The sequence below is a fragment of the Pelmatolapia mariae genome, linkage group LG7, assembly GCF_036321145.2.
Source record: "Pelmatolapia mariae isolate MD_Pm_ZW linkage group LG7, Pm_UMD_F_2, whole genome shotgun sequence".
Classification (NCBI taxonomy): domain Eukaryota; kingdom Metazoa; phylum Chordata; class Actinopteri; order Cichliformes; family Cichlidae; genus Pelmatolapia; species Pelmatolapia mariae.
The window spans coordinates 50,722,541-50,742,373 of NC_086233.1; the positions used below are offsets into that span (position 1 = coordinate 50,722,541).

At 40.7% G+C, this 19,833-nt stretch overlaps 2 protein-coding genes across 7 annotated transcripts in view; one reads left to right on the top strand and one right to left on the bottom strand.

The window, feature by feature from the left end:
* The first annotated feature begins 884 nt into the window (after positions 1-884).
* On the top strand, positions 885-9,723 carry epx (eosinophil peroxidase). Its single transcript, XM_063480375.1, has 17 exons — positions 885-902; positions 996-1,086; positions 1,164-1,254; positions 1,379-1,554; positions 2,040-2,172; positions 2,275-2,404; positions 2,491-2,697; positions 4,434-4,800; positions 4,879-5,039; positions 5,121-5,379; positions 5,463-5,633; positions 7,646-7,883; positions 7,962-8,173; positions 8,248-8,412; positions 9,239-9,319; positions 9,425-9,521; positions 9,666-9,723. The coding sequence occupies exons 1-17, from the start codon at positions 885-887 to the stop codon at positions 9,721-9,723; spliced, it is 2,655 nt and encodes an 884-aa protein (XP_063336445.1).
* Positions 9,724-11,148: 1,425 nt separating this feature from the next.
* rab3il1 (RAB3A interacting protein (rabin3)-like 1) overlaps positions 11,149-19,833 on the bottom strand; it is a 13,952-nt gene continuing 5,267 nt past the window's right edge. Inside the window, exons 1-12 of one of the 6 annotated variants that reach the window (XM_063479534.1) lie at positions 18,775-18,883; positions 17,341-17,509; positions 17,109-17,204; positions 16,442-16,519; positions 16,070-16,297; positions 15,755-15,874; positions 13,453-13,581; positions 13,245-13,357; positions 13,021-13,044; positions 12,582-12,681; positions 11,981-12,047; positions 11,149-11,410 (exon numbers count right to left, since the gene is read on the bottom strand). In XM_063479534.1, coding sequence (XP_063335604.1) covers positions 11,325-11,410; positions 11,981-12,047; positions 12,582-12,681; positions 13,021-13,044; positions 13,245-13,357; positions 13,453-13,581; positions 15,755-15,874; positions 16,070-16,297; positions 16,442-16,519; positions 17,109-17,204; positions 17,341-17,475 — 1,176 coding nt within the window. In that variant the 5' untranslated portion in view covers positions 17,476-17,509; positions 18,775-18,883 and the 3' untranslated portion in view covers positions 11,149-11,324. Of the gene's footprint in view, positions 11,411-11,980; positions 12,048-12,581; positions 12,682-13,020; positions 13,045-13,244; positions 13,358-13,452; positions 13,582-15,754; positions 15,875-16,069; positions 16,298-16,441; positions 16,520-17,108; positions 17,205-17,340; positions 17,510-18,470; positions 18,754-18,774; positions 18,884-19,833 lie in introns of those variants that run through there. The other 5 variants (XM_063479533.1, XM_063479529.1, XM_063479530.1 and 2 more) reach the window with 5 other exon arrangements.

The window sequence follows — 19,833 nt, forward strand, 5'->3', positions numbered from 1 at the left end:
GCCAAATATTTGGTTGTACCTTTGTGGATACATCGGCTCTTCTCTGGAGCACATGGAGTAGACGGTGGGTCAACAGAGATAATATTAATAACAGCGTAATGAAATGGGACTGGTGAATCATTTGATGATATCACACACCTGGAACATCAAAGGGGGGGAAAGCAAGCATACATTTGAGCTGTTAAGCCTCACAGTGGACAGAAACACTCTAAAATCTTTCTGTCTCATCCTTGTGCTCAGTTCATGGTCATTTCCCAGAATCCCCGCTTCCAGCTCACCCACCTGTCTGTGTCACTGGCACAGGGACCATCAGATTGAAATGTTTGGCATGTGTTGAAGACACAGACACCCTTTTAATAAAAATTAAAAAAAAATCCCCAAATACTAAGCTTAGCTTCTCATTGTGAAGTCTAACTGCTTTTTTTTAAAACAAATCTGCTACTAAAGTTACTTTGACATCTAATATTTCAGCCGCCTCTTTGTTTGGTTGAGTGCTCTACTACAGCAAAGACATACTCTCTCTGCTCTGCTGAGGGATGGGTAGGATTATTTATTTGTAATGCTGATTTGACAGAGGCTTTTCATCGAGGGCGAGAGCACAGACGTAAATTTGATTTGAGAGGTTATTAGGTCGAGGCTGCGAGTCCTGCGTTTGATGTTGCCTTTCTGTCACCAGGAAGGACAGATAAGGGGATTCTGCACATACCTGTTGGCCCTGCTCACAGTGTATACATAGCACCCTTGACACTTGGAGGCAAACACACACCTACACTTGCTTGCACTCAAGATGAGTCGGAGCGAATGCAGTGGTAAGATCCTCCGATTCCTTCTCTGAACCCGAAGCGATTCTTTTTTGCTCACACTGAAAAGTTTACAGAATCGCAATGAATACAGCACTCGTGGTGAGTTTCTGCTTTAATGTACAATTTAAAGTTTATACAGAAATTTTGAAGTTTTTTTCTCAAGATTTGAAGGTTAATGTGGTTTCATTTCAGGTGTCTGCTTCTCTTTTTCAACTGGTTCTTGTCCTGCTCTTAATCCCTGGTCATGCTTCACTGACCAAAGTGAAGCACGGCAACACCTCAGGTAGGATTTCTGATAGTTGCTGAAAGGAGAAGGTGCTTTGGAGCCTTTCTAACTTCTCTGCTCTGTTATGGTCTCAGGAGTGGTGTATCTGGGATCTGCGTTTGTTGATGAGGCTCTTCAGAGGGCGATTGAGCTGACTGATGCTGCTTACACCCACACAAGTGAAAGGTAGATATTCTTTATTTTGGTCTAAAATATATCTGGAAATATCTCAAACCAGGCTGACACATAGAAGAAAATAAATCATTTTACGTCTGCGAGGGACTGAATACACAGTTCTGAATGTTTCCAGGGTGAAGACGTCGCTGTCTGAAGGCGCTCTGAGACCCAGTGACCTGCTGGCTCAGTTCAAACAGATTGAAAGCAGAACCAGGACCCAGATCCGGGCTGCTGAACTGCTGGACAACACAGTGGAGCTGATCAGAGAGATGGTCTACACTAACACCATGATGCAGCCCAACGCTTACGGTACTGAACAGCAGCGGAACACCACGTAAACCTGCGGGCCATTTAATCTGATGAATGATTAAACAGAGGCTTTATTCTACATCATACTTTTAGTGTGTTTCAGGATATAATATAACACAGCCAATTTATCTCTTCTATAACTCTTTATTTTATGTGCTTTGTTTAACCAGGTAGGAGTGTCTTTGTTATTAAAAAATCTCTTGTTTAGGAGGACAGAAGATATTTTTACAATGATGACTACAAACAATACAGTTTACATATTGTGCCAGAAAATATTAGTCAGTATAAGCTGACTCATGGAGGCTACTGAAGCATAATCAAGCTCAGCAAAACCAAGTTCCAAAAGTAGATTTGTACAATTTGTATCATTTGTATCTGTTTTTGACAGGAAAGGATACAACAACTGATCTGATCTTTCTCATATATATTTCTTTATGTTTAAGTGTTACTAACTTGACCTTGTTGTGCTTACCGTGCTCCCTCAGAAATGCTGAGCAAAGAAGATGCGGAGAATCTGCTGCATGTGACGGGCTGCTCTGCTGAGCTGCAGATGCCCAGCTGTCAGACAGACTGTCTCTCTGAGCGCTACAGATCCGTCACAGGCGAGTGCAACAACAGGTCAGAGCATGTACAAAAATCAACATTTGACAGACTGGCACTGAGCCCAACAGACATCGTTGTTTTCAGGTAACCATCTCTCTGTGTTCTGCTGCTGTACAGACAACATCCGAGATGGGGGGCTGCTAATATCCCGTATTCCCGTTGGTTAGCTCCAGAGTACGAGGATGTGTGGGGGATGCCCAGAGGCTGGGAACCAAAACATACCTATCACAATGCCAGCCTGCCTCCAGTAAGAGTCCTGCAGCAGCTCTCGGTCGTCTTCTGTTCTGCCAGCTGCTGTAAGCCCATCACTCCTCCTCATCTCGTGTGTTCCAGGTGCGGCTCGTGTCACAGGAAGTGCTGTTCACTCACAATGACAACATCTCTGTGGACTCCACTCTGTCCCACTTGCTGGTGGACTGGGGTCAGTGGATAGACCACGATCTGGTGCTGACGCCTCAGAGTCCAAGTACAGCCGCCTTCAAGACTGGAGCTGACTGCACCCACACCTGCAACCGAGACTCACCCTGCTTTCCCATCCAGGTACATTTCACCAGCTCTCTTGGAAGGCTCTAATTTATTTTGTATTTTTTAAAATTTTCCTTCACATGCTAAATGCCAAACCCGTAATCTGCATAGTTTCTGTATATTTACTGTATATCAGATTATCTCTCACCATTAGCACCAAACACAGGTTCGGTAACACTGTCAATGGTTTAAATAGAAAATATAAACCAGGAAATACTCTCTCATTACACCCAATTAGAAGATTTCTCATTGGCTGTTGTACGTAAAGTTCTGTGAAAAGAAAGTTCACTTGAGTCTAAGGAGCTTGGAAAGAAAAGCGTCTGGACTTCTTTAAGTGGCTTGAAGACGTTTCGCCTCTCATCTGAGAAGTTTTCTTTCCAAGCTCCTTAGACTACGATGACCTGGATGACTGGGAACCTTCACAGACAAAGTTCAGTTGACTGTTTTCATAGGAATTAAGAGCATAAGTAGCAGCCAGGTGCACAAGCAAGATTGAGCACATTTATAAAAGCAGAAGTTTAGGCAGTTTGAAGGTCTGGAGCATTCAGGTGTGTGCTAAGACAATGCTGCAATCTTGAGCAGACATTCAACCAAATTTACCCCAAGGTCAGAAAATGCAATGCGAAGAGATATTACATCTAAACCCTACAGCGCTCAATTAGCGTGTTAAGTGTTAAAGGTCATGACAGTACAACTACAAAAACACTGAAGAAGTATTTGGAAGGATTGCCAGGACAAATCCTTTTCTGTCTAAAAAGAACATGGCAGCACGGCTTAGGTGTGCAAAGTTGCATCTGAACAAACCACAAGACTTCTGGAACAACGTGCTTTGGACAGAGGAGACCAAATCGGAGATGTTTTGTCATAATGCATAACACCATATTTTTTGAAACCCAAACAAAGCATATTAGCACAAACACCTTGCACTAAATCAGCGGTCCCCAACCCCCGGGCCACAAACTGGTACCAGTCCGTGAGTCGTTTGGTGCTGGGCGAGAGAATTTATAGTTTTCAGGGTGTTTATCGTTAACTCAGTTTCCCTGGGTCTTTGTCCGTGTCTTATGAATAAATCTTCTTTTTTTTGTACCAGTACTGGTTTTATTTTGTCGTATTTATCCACGACACCCTAAAGGCTGGTCCGTGAAAATGTTGTCCTACATAAACTGGTCCGTGGCGCAAAAAAGGTTGAGGACTGCTGCACTAAATGACAAGCAAGGTGGTGGAGGGGTGATGATTTGGGCTTGTTTTGCAGCCACAGATCCCGGGCACCTTCCAGTCATTTTGTTAACTATGAACTGAGTCATGTATAAGGACAGCAATTCCATGAACACCAGCGACTGTCTGAAAAAGAAAAGAATGAAAGTATTCAAATGAGCCAATCAAATCCAGACCTCAGCCTGACTGAAATTCTGTGGGAGGACCTTAGGAGAGCCATGCAAATGCCTACAAACCTCAATGAACTGAAACAATCTTGAAAAAAAGAGTGAGCCAGAATTCCTCCACCATGATGTGAGAGACTGATAAAGTTACCTCACGTTATTGTTGCTAAAGGTGGTTCTGAATCTCGAGTAGACACATGTCTGATATTTTTTATTCTCTACTGTTGGGGGTGAAATTATTTTAAAAATTTGAAATTGACAACTGTTCCCAAAAAAGACTAGACTTGCATCATTTTTTTCCTTATATTGTTGCTATGGAAAAGAATGTCCTTCCCTTATCAGCAGCAGTTTAAAAACAACTTTCTTTACTAGATCCCACCATCTGATCCTCGTAATGGGGTCCAGAGTTGTATGCCTTTCTTCCGCTCTGCTCCCAGCTGTGGTGCTGGAGTTCTGCCTCATCGTCAGCGGGAGCAGCTCAACGCCATAACCTCCTTTGTCGATGCCAGCATGGTGTACGGCAGCTCCACCAGCCTGGCTTCTGCTCTCAGAAACCAATCTTCTCCTCTGGGCTCAATGGCCATCAACTCCCAGCACTCAGACCATGAGCTCGCCTACATGCCATTCCTGCCTCGCCTCCAGGCTCACCTGGACCCCTGCGGGCCTCGCAAGTCCATCACCTCAGGAACATCAGACAGATCTGCTCACCGACAGAACAACACATCCTGCTTTCAAGCTGGTGAGTGGGCGAATGCTGTAAATTCTCCACCCACTGTAAGCTTCAGTGCAGCTGTTGCTCATGACTAATGCGTCACAGGTGATTCGAGAGCCAATGAACATCTGGGATTGATTGCGCTGCACACGCTCTTCCTGAGAGAGCACAACCGACTGGTCAAAGAGCTGCACCTGCTAAACCTTCACTGGAGCCCAGACACCCTGTACCAGGAGGCCCGCAAGATTATAGGAGCCATTCATCAGGTATCTGCGGGATTATCTGGTGAACAACATATCACATCTACCTGTTCTCATCACTTTGACTGGTGTTCTAAATCCTTTAAGATCCTAACATGGGAGCACTACCTGCCACGGGTCCTTGGTGAGAATGCCATGTCTCATCTGATGCCTCCTTACAAGGGTTATGATCCCGACATGGATCCCAGCATTGCTAATGTTTTTGCAACTGCTGCATTTCGTTTTGCTCACGTCACTGTGCAACCAGTAGTGACCAGATTGGGGCCGGGATATAATGCTAACTCGCAGTATCCCTCTCTGCCGCTGCATCACTCACTGTTTGCCTCTTGGAGGGTTGTGCAGGAAGGTAAAGAGTAATTTTGTTGTTTTACTTTGATTACATGTACTCAGCATTTCTATTTCTATTTTAATTTCCTCCTGTTGTTTCAGGTGGTATAGACCCAGTGCTGCGTGGCCTCCTGCTGTCTCCAGCCAAGCTGCAGACTCCTGGTCAGATGATGGTGGAGGAGCTGACAGAGAGGCTCTTTCAGGCACAGGGTGGGATGCCTCTGGACCTCGGAGCCCTTAACCTCCAGAGAGGCCGAGACCACGGCCTGCCTGGTATCAAGACCTCTCGCACCGATACCCCACTAAACTGCTGACTGTCCTATTGTTCTCTTTTCCAGCTCCATGTTTTCATTATTGAAGTCAGCTAGAGTAGCTTTGCACCAGTCACAGTTAAAAGTAATCCATATGTGCAGATTCTTATATTTATCCTTAATACAGTCTCTCACTTCCTCCTCTATCTGAAACAAGACGTTTTAGAACCTCCCCTTTTAAACAGACTTTCTTGTGATTGGCTGCCCCCCATATTAGAGGAGGGGCAGGTGGGTGGGGATTACTTGCACATATAGTGTCTTTATTTTTCTTTTTTCAAACTTTGTCCATTTTTACTATCAGTATCCACTATTGTTACAGTATATAGCACAGTGCAAAGTGCTTGAGCTACCCTTCACATTTTGGGAAATGGGAGACATACATAAACACACATTTGTTCAATTCTAACAGCCTTAAAAGTCAATATTTGGTATGACCACTACAGAGTGCAGCCTCTATAGAGCATGCTTTACAGGTGGCTGTACTGGTGTGCCTCCTGCTTCAAATTTGTATTAATGACTCCATCAGACTCCATCATGTTGCCACTGATTTTGAGTCCAGCTCTTGTTTAATCTGGCGTACCTCAGCTTTTTTTGCCTGTTTCCTTCCTCAAGAATAGCTTCTTGACAGTTACTCTTCCACTGAGGCAATTTCTGATGAAGCTTTGTGGAAATCATTTTATTGATGACATCTTATCAGACTGTGTTATTTTTGGCATTTTTGACAGATACAACGAAAGAAATTGGAATAAATTAATAAAACTCTCTCTCTCACACACACACACACGTACACACACACACACACACACACACACACACACACACACACACACACACACACACACACACACACACACAAAGAATAGGTCTCTTTTAAATGATTTAATAAAAATCAGGATCCACGATCCATAGTTCCCAACACCCACATTTACCTCTTTTAGCCTAGTATTTTAAAAGAAATTACAGTAGCATTAAGACCATAAAACCATGTACCAGTGGTTGTAGTTTTTCTGCAGTTACAGTATTCCCTCTATTATCACAGGGCTTCCATTCTGGGGAAATCTGCAAAGTAGAAACCATATGTTTATTATATTACTTTTGTATATTTTAAGCCATAAAAATCCTCCCCATGCTCTTATAAACCCTATTATAACTTTGTTATTCATTTTTTAGGCTAGATAATGCTTATTTTTACTGCAAAAATAAATTACAATTTTAAAAATTAAAACACACAGAAACTCATGATATAATGAAATTCCTGCGATATAAATTTGCAGATAAAACCACAATGTAGCGTGTCTGGAAAGGTAAAACGCGATATGACGTGGGAATACTGTATACTAATTCTTGTACTAAACTGTGTATTTTCATATTCTAGCTGCAAAGAAATGAGAGCACAGTTGAAGTTATTGTAATGTAAGTCAACGTGCACAACATCACAGCATCATTAATAGTAGTTATACTTGTTTCCTTGAAAGTCTGCCATGAAAAGTGTGTGCTGACTCATGAACCAGTCCCAGATGTAGGAATGTGTTAATAAGCCTGCCAGGTGGCCTGTAGTCCTCCAATAGTTATTTGTGTTGCTTGTTAATTAAGAGTTAAAACTGGCCCTCTGAAATTTCCCTCAGGGAGTGACTTCTCACAGAGCTAAGCCACCTAGTTCCTAATGCACGTTATCACGTGATGCTAATGCAACAGTCACTGCACAAAAAAACCTTGAGAGAATCCAGCTTGATGCAACCTAATCCCATCTTATTTAGTTCATTTTTATATATCTAAACTTAAGTTTGAAGGTTCTAATTTCCCTCTTTATAAATAAAATAAAGTTTATTATCTACCTTCCTTTCTAACTGTAAAGCACTTGGTAAAATCAGTATTTTGCTATGTTCACTTTCACATGAGCCCCATGTATTTAATGCTTATCTCACTTTTTTCACTCCATCTTTAACTTGCAGTCCTCTGACTCATCTCCATCAGGGTACAGCTCCTGGCGAAGGTTCTGTGGCCTTTCTGTTCCCAACACCACACTGGACCTGGCTGAAATTCTGGGCAACTTCACTTTGGCTCACAAATTCCAACTCTTATACGGGACACCACACAACATCGACGTGTGGGTGGGTGCCATCTCTGAGCCAGCTCTGCCTGGAGGCCGAGTCGGACCGCTCCTGTCATGCCTGCTCGCGAGACAGTTCAGAGCGCTGAGAGATGGTGACAGGTGGGCCACAGCTAAAATTTAATTATTAAAAATATGATGCAAAAAGTGAAATTCAAAAATATGTGCTTGTCTTTCAAGGTTTTGGTGGGAGAGGGAAGGAGTGTTCACCAGCGCTCAGAGGAAACATCTGCGTTCAGTCTCTTTGTCCCGCATCATTTGTGACAACAGCCACGTCGCACATGTCCCTGCCGACCCGTTCTCACGCACCGAGACCTCGGAGGACATGCTGGCCTGTTCCGACCCCCTCATCCCTCACCTTGACATCAGCCCCTGGAAAGAGCAGGACTCGGGTGAGGCTGTGGAAAATAAGTTGTGTCGAGTATGAAGCTGGGATGACCTTATTTTTTCACTGACTTTCTCACAGATCCCCGCTGCGGTCCAATACCCAGGATTCAATCTGGCTACTATCTCCTCTGTAACTCTGTGATCCTGTATCAGTGTCACTCTGGCTACAAGCTGCTGGGAGCTTCATCCATCAGTTGTGATCCAAACAGCCAGCAGTGGAGCCCAGCACCCCCATCGTGTCAGGGTACGAAAACTAAACTGTCCAGTCAAGTCCTGATGACGAATTACTGGAATGCATTGTTGTTTTCTTTTAACGCCAGTTTAACATTATGTTTTTTGTTTAAGGAATTATAATTGTTAAAAAAAAAAAATTAGGCATTAAAGCTCTTTTTTATCTTGGAGACTTCATAACACAACTTTCATTTAACTCAAGAATTAATTTGAAATTCCAACTTCCAGGAAGAAATTTTAACCAGGAAAATTCAAACATGAAAACTAAAAATACAATTCTCCAGAAAAGGCAATTTAACTAATTGCTGGAGTTTATTTTAAACACATTTTTCAGCAGTTTAGTCAGCTATATTATCTAGATTAATTGTTTCCAATATCTGGGCTGCAGCCCCCGGTGGACTGTGAAGGTACTGCGGCAGGGTCCTAATCATTTATTTTTTTTAATAAATCATTCAGTAAACTTATTTTTTTGTTAAAAATATGCCATTAAATATGTCAGTTTAATCAAGAAAGTACTTGAGCTAATGAAACCAAGTGATGGGACTACAAAAATAAGATATGCAATTCTTTGTTTTCAGCCATATTTTGCATCAGTAGTTGATAAAAGTAAAATGGAGCAGTGGCTGTCAGATGCCACAAGTGAAGTTTGAAATGACCAGAAAATGTAATTAAAGGCTTGGGTGGACTGCAGAAGATATTCTGTGGGCTGTGGCAGTCATAAGTTTGGAAAAACCTGGTCAGTATCCTAATGAGATTTCAGCAACACCTCTGTGACCAACTCCACATGCCTCGTAGAGACATCATTTCTTTCTCATCTGTTTTTTTGGCTGATTTTGCAGATATCAATGAATGTGAAGAACTGACTTCTTGTCCACAACACCTGGAGTGCCTGAACATACCAGGTTCCTTTGTGTGCTCAGGTTGGTTTCAGATCAGTTTAAATATTTCCCAATGTGAATTTTAAACACCATTCAGCACGCAATATCTGTCACTTCTGATCCTGAGCACCTCTTCACATGACCCAGAGCCCTCTTCGCTGTCCGCCATCTCCATCGTCACCGCAGTGATAGTGGTGTTTGGAGGCGTGGCCGTGCTGGTGATGGGCATGTTCTGTTTTCGAAGGCGAGTCATCTGCATGCAGATTTCTCTTTTTATACAAACACTGGTGGGCTAGTTTCAACAGTCTGAATTGAATTGAAATGTAATGATTAAAGGAGCTATACAAACAATATTTAACATTTTAATAACTGAATTTGTTTCTTGCAGATATTTCCCCAAGAGAGAAGCGCTGGTGACTGCTGGATGTTGCCAAGAGAAAAGTTAATCAATCCTTTGTAAGAGTTTGTTGATTTTTGTTGTAATATTCCTGTGAAATTATCGAAATGTTTTTAAATGTGCTTATGTATTTAGTTGACTAGCTGCAGAGTTTTTTTCCATCTTGCTTTATAAGTATCACATGTGTGTTCAATAAGAGTTCAACTTATAAGAAATTCATCTTGATTTTATCTTTTCTCCTCCGTGCCCATTGATAAACAGCAGGTCAAACTATTTATTAAGGTCTGCTGTAATCTTTACAAAGAGGTCATGAAAACAGCAGCTCAGAGAAGTCTTTCCAATCCGGAAACTCAAATCTTACTGGAATGTCGGCTTCATAAAGCCCCTCTGAGCTGGACACGGTCTCAGTATTTCCTCGGTATTCCTGCTTGAGAACCTGTTTGGCGTATGTAAGTGTTATGACCTTATTCTAACACCAAATCTGTGACGTGCCCAGAGCAAACATGACCCCTGGGTTATCCGGTTGCACTGGGTTGAAATTAATTGAAATGATGAGTCATCTTTCCTGAACAAACTTCTGGAGTCTCCCTCTGATCTCTTGATCAGATTTCTAATAATAAAAGAGACATGGTACAAAAGTGATAGCTGGTATACAATGCCTTGTGTTTAATGGAGTTTTTACACAGGTGATTATGAGTACACTGAGGTCAGAAACCTCAAAGCCCTGCATCAGGCTAAGAAGCAGTTATTGCACGCTCTGACACACTATACTTCATTTTTACTTTTAAAGATTTTTGTTTAAAAAAAAGTCAGTAACAATAAATCTATAATATGAGGTACAACCTATATACACTATGGCTATTTTCTGCATTCATGCAAAGTCAATTATGGCTTTTACTTTATGTTCATACTGTTAACTACAGATGTGCAAAACTCAATCACATCTTGAAAGCTTTTTTTCCCCTGGCACTGTAAAGCTCTCCCTATTCTGAGCATGGGTGGGTAATAATTAACAATACATCTGATTTTTAGGTACAGGGCTAACGAGAAGCTGAAGGTGACTAAGTTAAGTCTTTGTACAAGGCAGAGCAGGAGGTGTACCAACAAAATTAAGGCCATGCTCAGAATAAAGGTCTGGGCTGTGGTGTCTGAGCTGATAACTGAAAGTACAAAGAAAACAAATTGAATCATTGCTGTGTGGAAACAATAAAACTATTACACCACATATTTGTAATACTTGAGGTTAAGATTGTGCTCATTATTTTGCAGGCTAATGCCTTAATCAGGAATCACAGTCTATTGTATAAAACTGAGAAATTTTGTGTTCCATGGGTGATTCAGTAAGAAGTTTCTCCACACTTTCTGGAGGACAACAGTTATTTTCCGGGAATGTGGTGCAACAGAAAAACCCTCTCCGACATGTCTGGGAATAACATCATCAAACAAAACATGGACTTTAATGTCATTCCTGGAGTGCTGGTTTGATTCTAATCGTTTTATTGCATTTCCAAAAGTGACGAACACGTTTTGCTTCCCTTGTTGGTGACCTTTGCTGCAGCACTGTTCAACCTGATCAAAGACGTGTGCGTTGCCACAGTTACCCAAGGCTGTAACTGCTATGCTTTCTTGTTGGGTGTTCCAGGTACCGGCCTAGCCCTGGTCAGTGAGGTAGAAACCTAATTTGGCCACATTCATCTCTCTACGAAGACGCATGATTTCCCAGAACATCTGCTCCGCTGAACATGGGGGGGGAAAAAAAAAAATTAGAAAGAAAGATGTCGGTTGTTGGCAAAGTTAAGACCGAGCAATAACAGACCCATACACCTGTAATTCAAAGGAATTTTAAAGAAAGACGCATTATTCTGTAAGTAATTCTATGTATTGCATAACTTCATGTGTTTTCAGGGAAAGAAGAAATAATTAAATGATATATCATATAATAAAAAGGGCAACTGATTATTAATAAAACATCCAGCATGCACATCAACATAATGTTTATTAAATAAAGATGTAAAAAGGCAAGATTAATACACTCATGACACGGCTCACGCCCCAAAAAATACAATGGAAGATGGGGAAATATTGTTTTTCCAAAAAGTTACCATGAAATTACCCACTATTTACTTATGCTGTACTTAAGAGTACTGTACTTACCTGCAGTACAATTTATATCTTTCCTGTAAAATACCTGAAGTTACTCAATACTTAAAATTCCTTATGCATTACATAAAATTACTTGCATAATAATTAAATTTGCTTAAACTATTTATGTCTTTGTTTTCTGTAATGTGTCTCTCTTAACTTACCATCATGTCTCACCAGGCCCTGCTGGATGTAGCGGATATAAGTGAAGAAATTGCAGACAGCCGTGATCTAGAAAGGCGAATATGTGACAAGGTCACGACTCTACACAGTGGCTACGCAAACTTTTATAACACTGGCGTGCTTTGGGATTTTGTATCAACCAAACATTATTACTATAACTGCAGAAAAGTAATGAATGACATTTAAACTTTACAGTTTGTATATGAAGATCTCTACCGGCACATTAAAGGCCTTAAAGCAGAATAAAACAAAACAAACAAACAAACCTCAAGAAGAAAAAAATTACGTACTATGAAAGCTACCTGCCTTAAGGCTCCAGCTAGACAGAAGATGTCAAGTCGTTGCGTGAGTGCATCATTTGCTAGGAGGAGTTAACTAATGCTAATATGGTGCAAAGCATGCTTAGGGCGAGGCACACAGAAACCAAACATTCCTTCAGAGAGAAAGATTGCCTGAAGTGAAAGAGCTGAGGATCTGAACCGCAGGTAGAAACAACATGTGTTTGCTCGAGTCAAACTGTTTGATAAGGGTGTGCAGATAAGACTACAGGTGTGCCTTGGGCAGAAAGGAAGTGATATTTACCCGTGCTCGGCTGGAAGGTGAGATGTAATAGTAGCTCTCTTTGTCGCCAAGTTTAATGCGATGTTTGCAAAGCCGTGACAGGCCACTTAATGCACATTTTCTAGAAGAGAAAACAATGTGTCAACAATTTAATGCAGCAACATGTAGATGCACAGTCATCTGTTTTAGGACAGCATACAGCAAACATGAGCTTACAGGTCTTTAGTTCTTTAGCAGTAAAACATACTGAGAACACTTTACAACACGTTTTAGTGAAAGAGAGGTGCGCAGAGAGAGAGTTAGCCACAAAAGGAATGAAAGTGGGACCCAGTCTGGTTCATTCATTTACAGATTTGTTTGCATCGTTGCACACATCTGTGTTGACAGTTTTTTATTTCATGCCACAGTTGTCAGAGTTAGTGAAAAGCTGAAAGGATTATTGGCTCCCGAGAGGACTTACGTCTCTACTGCAGCCCTAAAGCCACTGGGAAAAAAAAAAAAAAGATTTTAGATCAGACAGTGATTAGAAATGTGCCCACTGATTAAACCACTCTCAGTCATAATTGTAAGATAGACAAAAGGCTCTGATCATAAACCATCGATGGAAAAAACAAACCAACCAAATCAGAGCAGTGAGTGGTGAAACACGACAGGATGACAGTCATGACAGTCGGGCTAACTCACTTAGGACCTCCACACTCTATAGCTGAGGCTTTAACCATCGGTACTGCCGACATGGCGACAGGCTCGATGGTCAGAGAGTTGTTCTCCACTGCACTCTGGACCAGCTGGGACAGCTGTGCAGAACAGGAATCACTAACATTAACATAACTTCACATTAAAATACACACGAAGCAGCATGGTAGCTGTACAAAGAAGCAGTGAGAATGACCTCTGATCTCGTGAAGGAGAGGCATGGCCCGATGTCTTCTCTGTAAATACGACTCAGGAAGGCAGAGGAGCGGTCCAGACTCGGGCGTTCCTTCCACATCAAAAACTCAGCAAACAAAATGGAGTCCATCTGCAGAGAGAAAACCAAACCTTCACTCAAACTCTAGATAAAACTGATTCTCTGACACACATCTAGATTAAAGACATGTTTAATCCCCAAAAGACCGATGACTGACAATAAAAGATCCACTCTTAAACACACAAAAGTGTTTAAATACTAAAGATTCCAAAAGACCGATGACTGACAATAAAAGATCCACTCTTAAACACACAAAAGTGTTTAAATACTAAAGATTAGAAAATCTTGTATTCAAAGAATTCGGGCTGTCAAAACATCAGAGTTTAAAAAGGAAATATCGTCAATATAAAGGCCATAAAATTCCTTCACCTTATTTAGGATTTATATGATAGAAGACAAATGATCTCAGCAGACCTGACGTGAAAATCATTCCAAAATAATCAGGAAGTCCGCGAATACCAGAACAGATTGGACTGGAGCAAACCTTGAGCATGCTTTGGTCAATTCATGTAGCTCATAATCTGGATTTAGAGAGTGTCTATAAATATATGTTCTTCATACTTCATACAAGGTAAGTCTCAACAAGAAGCTCATTTTGATAAAGCAGACAGAGTTGATAGGTCACCTGTGGGTTTAACAGGCAGTTAAAGAAAATTCAAAACACATCAGTCGATCCTTTAAGTGGATAAAACTTAGCAATGATCCACCATAGTGTTCCATCGCTAGGAATTAAGGGATGTAATCATCTCCTCTTCTTTCATAAAAGGATGATCCAATGCATCTTCTGCTAAAGGATGTAATAAATGAAACACCTCATTTTGGTATTTGGAGAATTAAAACAGCTCTTAGTAATGCTGCTGTGCAGATAACTCCAGGTCAGGTCACTCAGTCAGGAACCTTCCCAGGCAAAACTGGCTGTTCGACCACGTTCAGTCAAAGTTATGGAGTTTGTTGTAGGAAGGGATTCCCATGGTGTGAAAATTATGGAGTTTCACACTGAATTTGGCAGGAACACTTTCAGTGGCTCTAAGATCTAAGCAGCTCCTTCAATATTGAAAATTAAATTGACTTGAAAAAAATTGAAAATTGAAAATTGTTTCTAGCTGAATGGATACTTTAAGCTCATTAAAAGTTTAAAAACTGCTCCAAACGGCTTGTTCATCTCCATTTTGACCATTTGTTTAACTTTGGTTTTCATTTGTTTAATGTTAGTTTTACTTTTTATTCTTTATTCTTATCAATGCTGTTGTTGGTGGTAGTAGTAGTAGTAGTAGTACATGGGGGGTACTAGCAATGGGGAAGTAAAATAATAAATAATCCAATGCATCATAATAACCACTTGACTGACAGTCATGTAGACATCCTCAATGTCAAACATCAGCAACAATGTCTCCTCAGGCTGGTTGCATAGACAAATATCTCCAGAGAGACAAGATTTTGATTTTGTTTTTGATTTCTTTAGCTTGTTTTCAAATACACAATATCGTTTCTGGTAGTTTTTAGTTCTCTAAAAACTTGTTTTAGTTAGTTATGATAACCTTTGTTCATAACACCAGTTATGTGGACAGGATCTAGAGACAATATCGCCACAAATGACATCACTTGCAGTTAAACATTAATCCATTATGATAGAAAAGTCAAACAATAATTTCAAACTCATAAAAAAAACAACAGCTGCAAAACTGTGAGGCCAAAATTTACAACCTTGGCCAATATGGATAAGAGACACCAGGCACAATTAGTTTTGTTAACCTTACCACACTTTTAGCAATGAGCCAGAGGCACTGACATTACTGAACCAGCTCTACAAACTCTATTCTCGAAATTGTGGCAACATAAAATGGTATCTTTTGTTTTTGTTGTAGTCATACTAGATAATTCAGTGAGTGTCTTATGCTTGGCAATTTTCAAAAATATCTATAATATCTCGATATTAGCTGAAATATCTGTGATTATCTGTCAAGAACTGGGTATAAACTTTGTGTTTCACTAATGTACATTCAACACAGATAACTCCAGTAAGAAACAAACAGCTGCATCAAGAAGTCCCTGTTCACCTTACATGCACGCTGACAAATTTCAATACAAACTAGGGAAAGATGCTCTCAGACCAGACTCACCACACTCTTGACTCAACAGATATCACAGTCTAGGATCACAGTCAAGACGCAGGTAAATTTGAAAGATTTGAGAAATGTAGGAAATGTAAAGGAATGCAGATTACCTGTCTGCCATCAGTGCCTATCCCCTCTGTCTGTTTTTGCCATTGAGGGTCATAGGTCATACTGACAGACTGGCCAGGTATCAGACAGAAGATCAGAGAGAGGAGGGCAGGAGCAGCAGGCTGAGAGATGAAGAGACCCCAGATAAAGACAAGAAGAACAAGTCGGAGAGGTTAGCAGAAAAAAAGGGAAAAAAGGAAAGAGAATCTGGCTAAAAGTGATAAAAGTGTCTGGAAACAGAAATGGGAAATAAAGTGGGATGCATATGGACGCATACCTGAAGGAGAGGAGAGAAAACTGTATAAACTTCAGTTTACCTCTCGGTCCTCTTTGGACACAGGCTGAATGGAAACTGAGGAAACTTCTTTTTTTGCAGGTGAGAGTGGAAATGCACCGCTGGCGCTCTTGTTCCGGATGTGCGTTTTGTACGATCCCCTGGTACCCGAAGATTGCAGCTGTGGATGCAGCTGGCGGTTTGGTGAAGAAGGTGTGGACGTCAACACCAGAGTCTTGAGTGCCGTCACTTCTGCTTGCAGAACATCAATCTGAAAGCCAGACACAAAAAAATTTAATATTGATAATTTGGGGCTATTTTGTGACTACTATGTGAAAAAAAAATGTTCTGATTCAGAAAATGTTTCTGTTCTTCACTGTTTAAATTTTTTTTTTTTTTAAGAAACTTCACACACTTTCCCCTGAGCCTCCTTGAGCTGTTTCTCTGAAGCTGCTTGTTTCACGTTAGCGTCACGCACCATCTTGTGAGCCTCCTGTTGAAAAGTAAATTGAGACTAATTAAAATTTTACGTTCAAACCTCAGCAGCTAGACAAAGACAGTGACTAACTGGTCAACACAGCAGAACATGTAAGGAAAAATATGCGGTGCCCTTCGTGGCATTAAAAAGCTACTTTTGGTAAGAAATGTGCTGGCAATTTTGCGACTGAAAGGTATTTTCTGCAGCTGGCCTAATCTGCGCTGCACTTAGCAGACTTCTGTTCACTATTAAAATGAGCTCGCTGCATCTTTGTTTATACATTGATGCGTTTGTAGTAGCTAAACCTCAGAGCTAATTTAGAACAAACTTGGTAAATCTGGCTCTTAACAAAGAGATGGACTCCTCCAGAGTCAGTGGGCAGCAAAATCAAAAATAATAAGAAAAAAAATTATTTCAAAGCAATTACAATGTTGCTTAAAAATCACATCAACCTGAAATTTTTATTTATATAAAGGAAGTGATGGTTCTGTAGAAATGCAAACTGCTGATTTAAGGACTTTTGTGGCATAGCGCCAACCACCTTCTTCGTCACCAGCTGTCAAAATTACAGTGCACTCAGCAGAGAGCGATGATTACTGCTGACCTCAAACAGACTGGCTGTCAGCTCCTCTAGCTCCTGCTCCAGCTGATTCCTAACTTGCGACAGACGCTCGCACTCCTTGTCCTTTAGTTTCAGTTCCTGAGATGTGCAGGGGAAAAGGACACAACCACATTTAAAACAGAGAAGAACATTTGCATTGTCAGCGCCTTGTTTTCCTGGTCACACTATCTTTTGTTTCTCTGTGTGTGCGCAACCACAAAGTAGGTTACTATACCTTCTTTGCAGCATCCAGCTGTTCCCTGAGGATTTCTGACCCTTTTTCCCTGATCTCCAGGGAGGAGCTGCGAAGCCGGGAGAGCTGGCCATGGCCTCGGATTGAGGTGGGCCCGACCTGGCCTCCTCCCTCCATTCTGGTCTCTGGCTCTGGATCCAGATCTACCAACCTTCACAAGACCATAAAAATATATCTTGTAATAAAAATAAATAAATATATAAAAATAAAATCAATCCTGTACTTAACTACATCCTAATGAGGTTTACAATTTGGAGGTTTCAGCTTGTGCTTCTCTTAATTCTACTAACAGGTCTCTAATGGCTGGTATGCCCTGTTTACAAAAATACAACCAGAGCATTTTCACATTTCAAACCCAGAGGATTCCCCAATTTAAAAACATAAAAATAAAATGAAAAGTAGCTTGACAAAAAAAGGATCACAAGATCAAATGTTGGCCTTCGGCATTAGTATATTAATGCTTTTCAGGTAATAGTTTAGATCACAACACTGGATGCTGACACAACTTGCATTTAGGCTTGGCTAAGTGTACAATCTGATTACTTAACACATCATGTTGGTAGTAAGTGTGTAGATTTTACAGTAATTTAAAAGACTAAAATTAACACCAACGATAAATAAACTAAACACCTACAAGAAATAAAAAGTAAACTGAAACTAGAACCACCTTTTAAAACTACACTATAAAATGTAAACAAAAGCTAAAAATGTAGAAAACCAAAGAATAGTTAAAAGAAAAAACACCAAACCATAACAACCTTAGAGCCAGTGTGATTACTTACAAAACCCTGAGATTCATTTCTATTTACTTTTCCAGTTTTAACATGTCAACACAATCTAACAACAATAGCCTTACAACAGTGCGCTCACTGCAAGACCCCGGGGTGGACCTCGCACCACAGCTTGGAAACCTCTGATACAGCATTAAAAATCGCGACATTTGAATTTAAAGGAAGCTTAAGTTATTTTTATCCCCAAGTTGCAGATAAATCGGTCCATAAAGCAGTTAAATAATCAGCAGACCTTGAGCTAACTAGCTAGTTAGCTTACACTTCCAACTTTTTTTTTTTTTTTTTACTACGGAGAGGTCCCTCGTCAGTATCCGCCCTTACCCTCTCTGTCAGTGTCCGGGACAGCAGATAAACCTCCCAGCCCGTCTGCGTATTTGTCAGCTGCTCCCCTCCAGTTTCCCTGAGCTGCTGCTGCTTTTAAGTTAAGAAATATTGCATAGAGCGAGCTAATGTCCGAGCGAGTTTCAGTGAAACTAATCCCAGTCGTTTTAAATCACAGCTGAGGAATGCGGACGCCTGCGCAGACGATCAACCGCCCAGCAGCAGCAGCAGTTTCAGTCAGAAACAAGACGAAAATCAAGAGTAATGCCAGCTCTGGTTTGCACTTCCCAGAAATAACACTCACTTCTTTCTTCTCCTTTTTTTTTTTTTTTTTGCTAAGACAGGAAAATGAGTGTATCTCCTTTTTCCTGCCTCCTCCTCCTCCTTCTTCTTTCTTCGTCGCTCTCACAAGTCACATGATGACATCCACCCGACTGCCCAACCGGCACGTCCTGTACGTGGACCAACAAGGTGTCACGGGTCTACCTGCTTAGGTGTATGCTTTTTGCGTGACCAGAGACAACCGATTGCAGAGTCACTCCATGGAAAATCAGTGAGTTCCCCCTCTCTGATCCCCCAATATCAGCTGATATTTTTTTATTTTATTTTGTAGTAACTTTATCATACTTAATGGAACCATACAAATTATTTTTCTTCACTGGGTAAAAGCCACCCAGGGTACAGGCCCTCTGAATACATATTGATGGGTGGTTACGAATTAGGCATAAGATAGGCATTACATACATTTTATGTCTCACACTTCAAAGGTGCCAAATTTCTCATGTACTTTCATGTACTGCTACTACTTTACTCTAACCTTAACCCAACGTCGAGAAGATTGAGATCCCTCAGCTCCAACCAGAAATGAAGTAAGAGGCCTAAAATCCAGCTTTTGTGAGTGCAATGTAGCACAGAGTGACAGAGCCTTATGTACTTACTTACCGTGTTTATATTAAGTGTTGAAATCTCTTATATTCAAGGATGATAAAACATAATGTGCGTTAGTTGCATTTATCTTTTTTGTAATGAAAATTAAAAATAGTAAGTTACTACAAATTGTTTTTTCATTTAGTAGAACTTGATTTTTCTGAGTGTGCAATACTAATTGTTTACCCACTGAAGAAACATTTCGAGTTATTCTTAGTACTGTGTACTGGCAATGAATAAGATGTCCTAACATAGTTATCTTTTTCTTCTTTTTTTTTTCAGTCCACATGTTTGCATACTTTTTAAGTTCCTGGAACTAATTAGGTTGTACAGGGTACTCAAAATAAATAAGATGCCCTAACTTAGTTATCTTAAGTAAGCTTAGCTTTTTTGAGGCAACAAGTTTGCATACTTTTTTTAAGTTCTGGGAACTAAT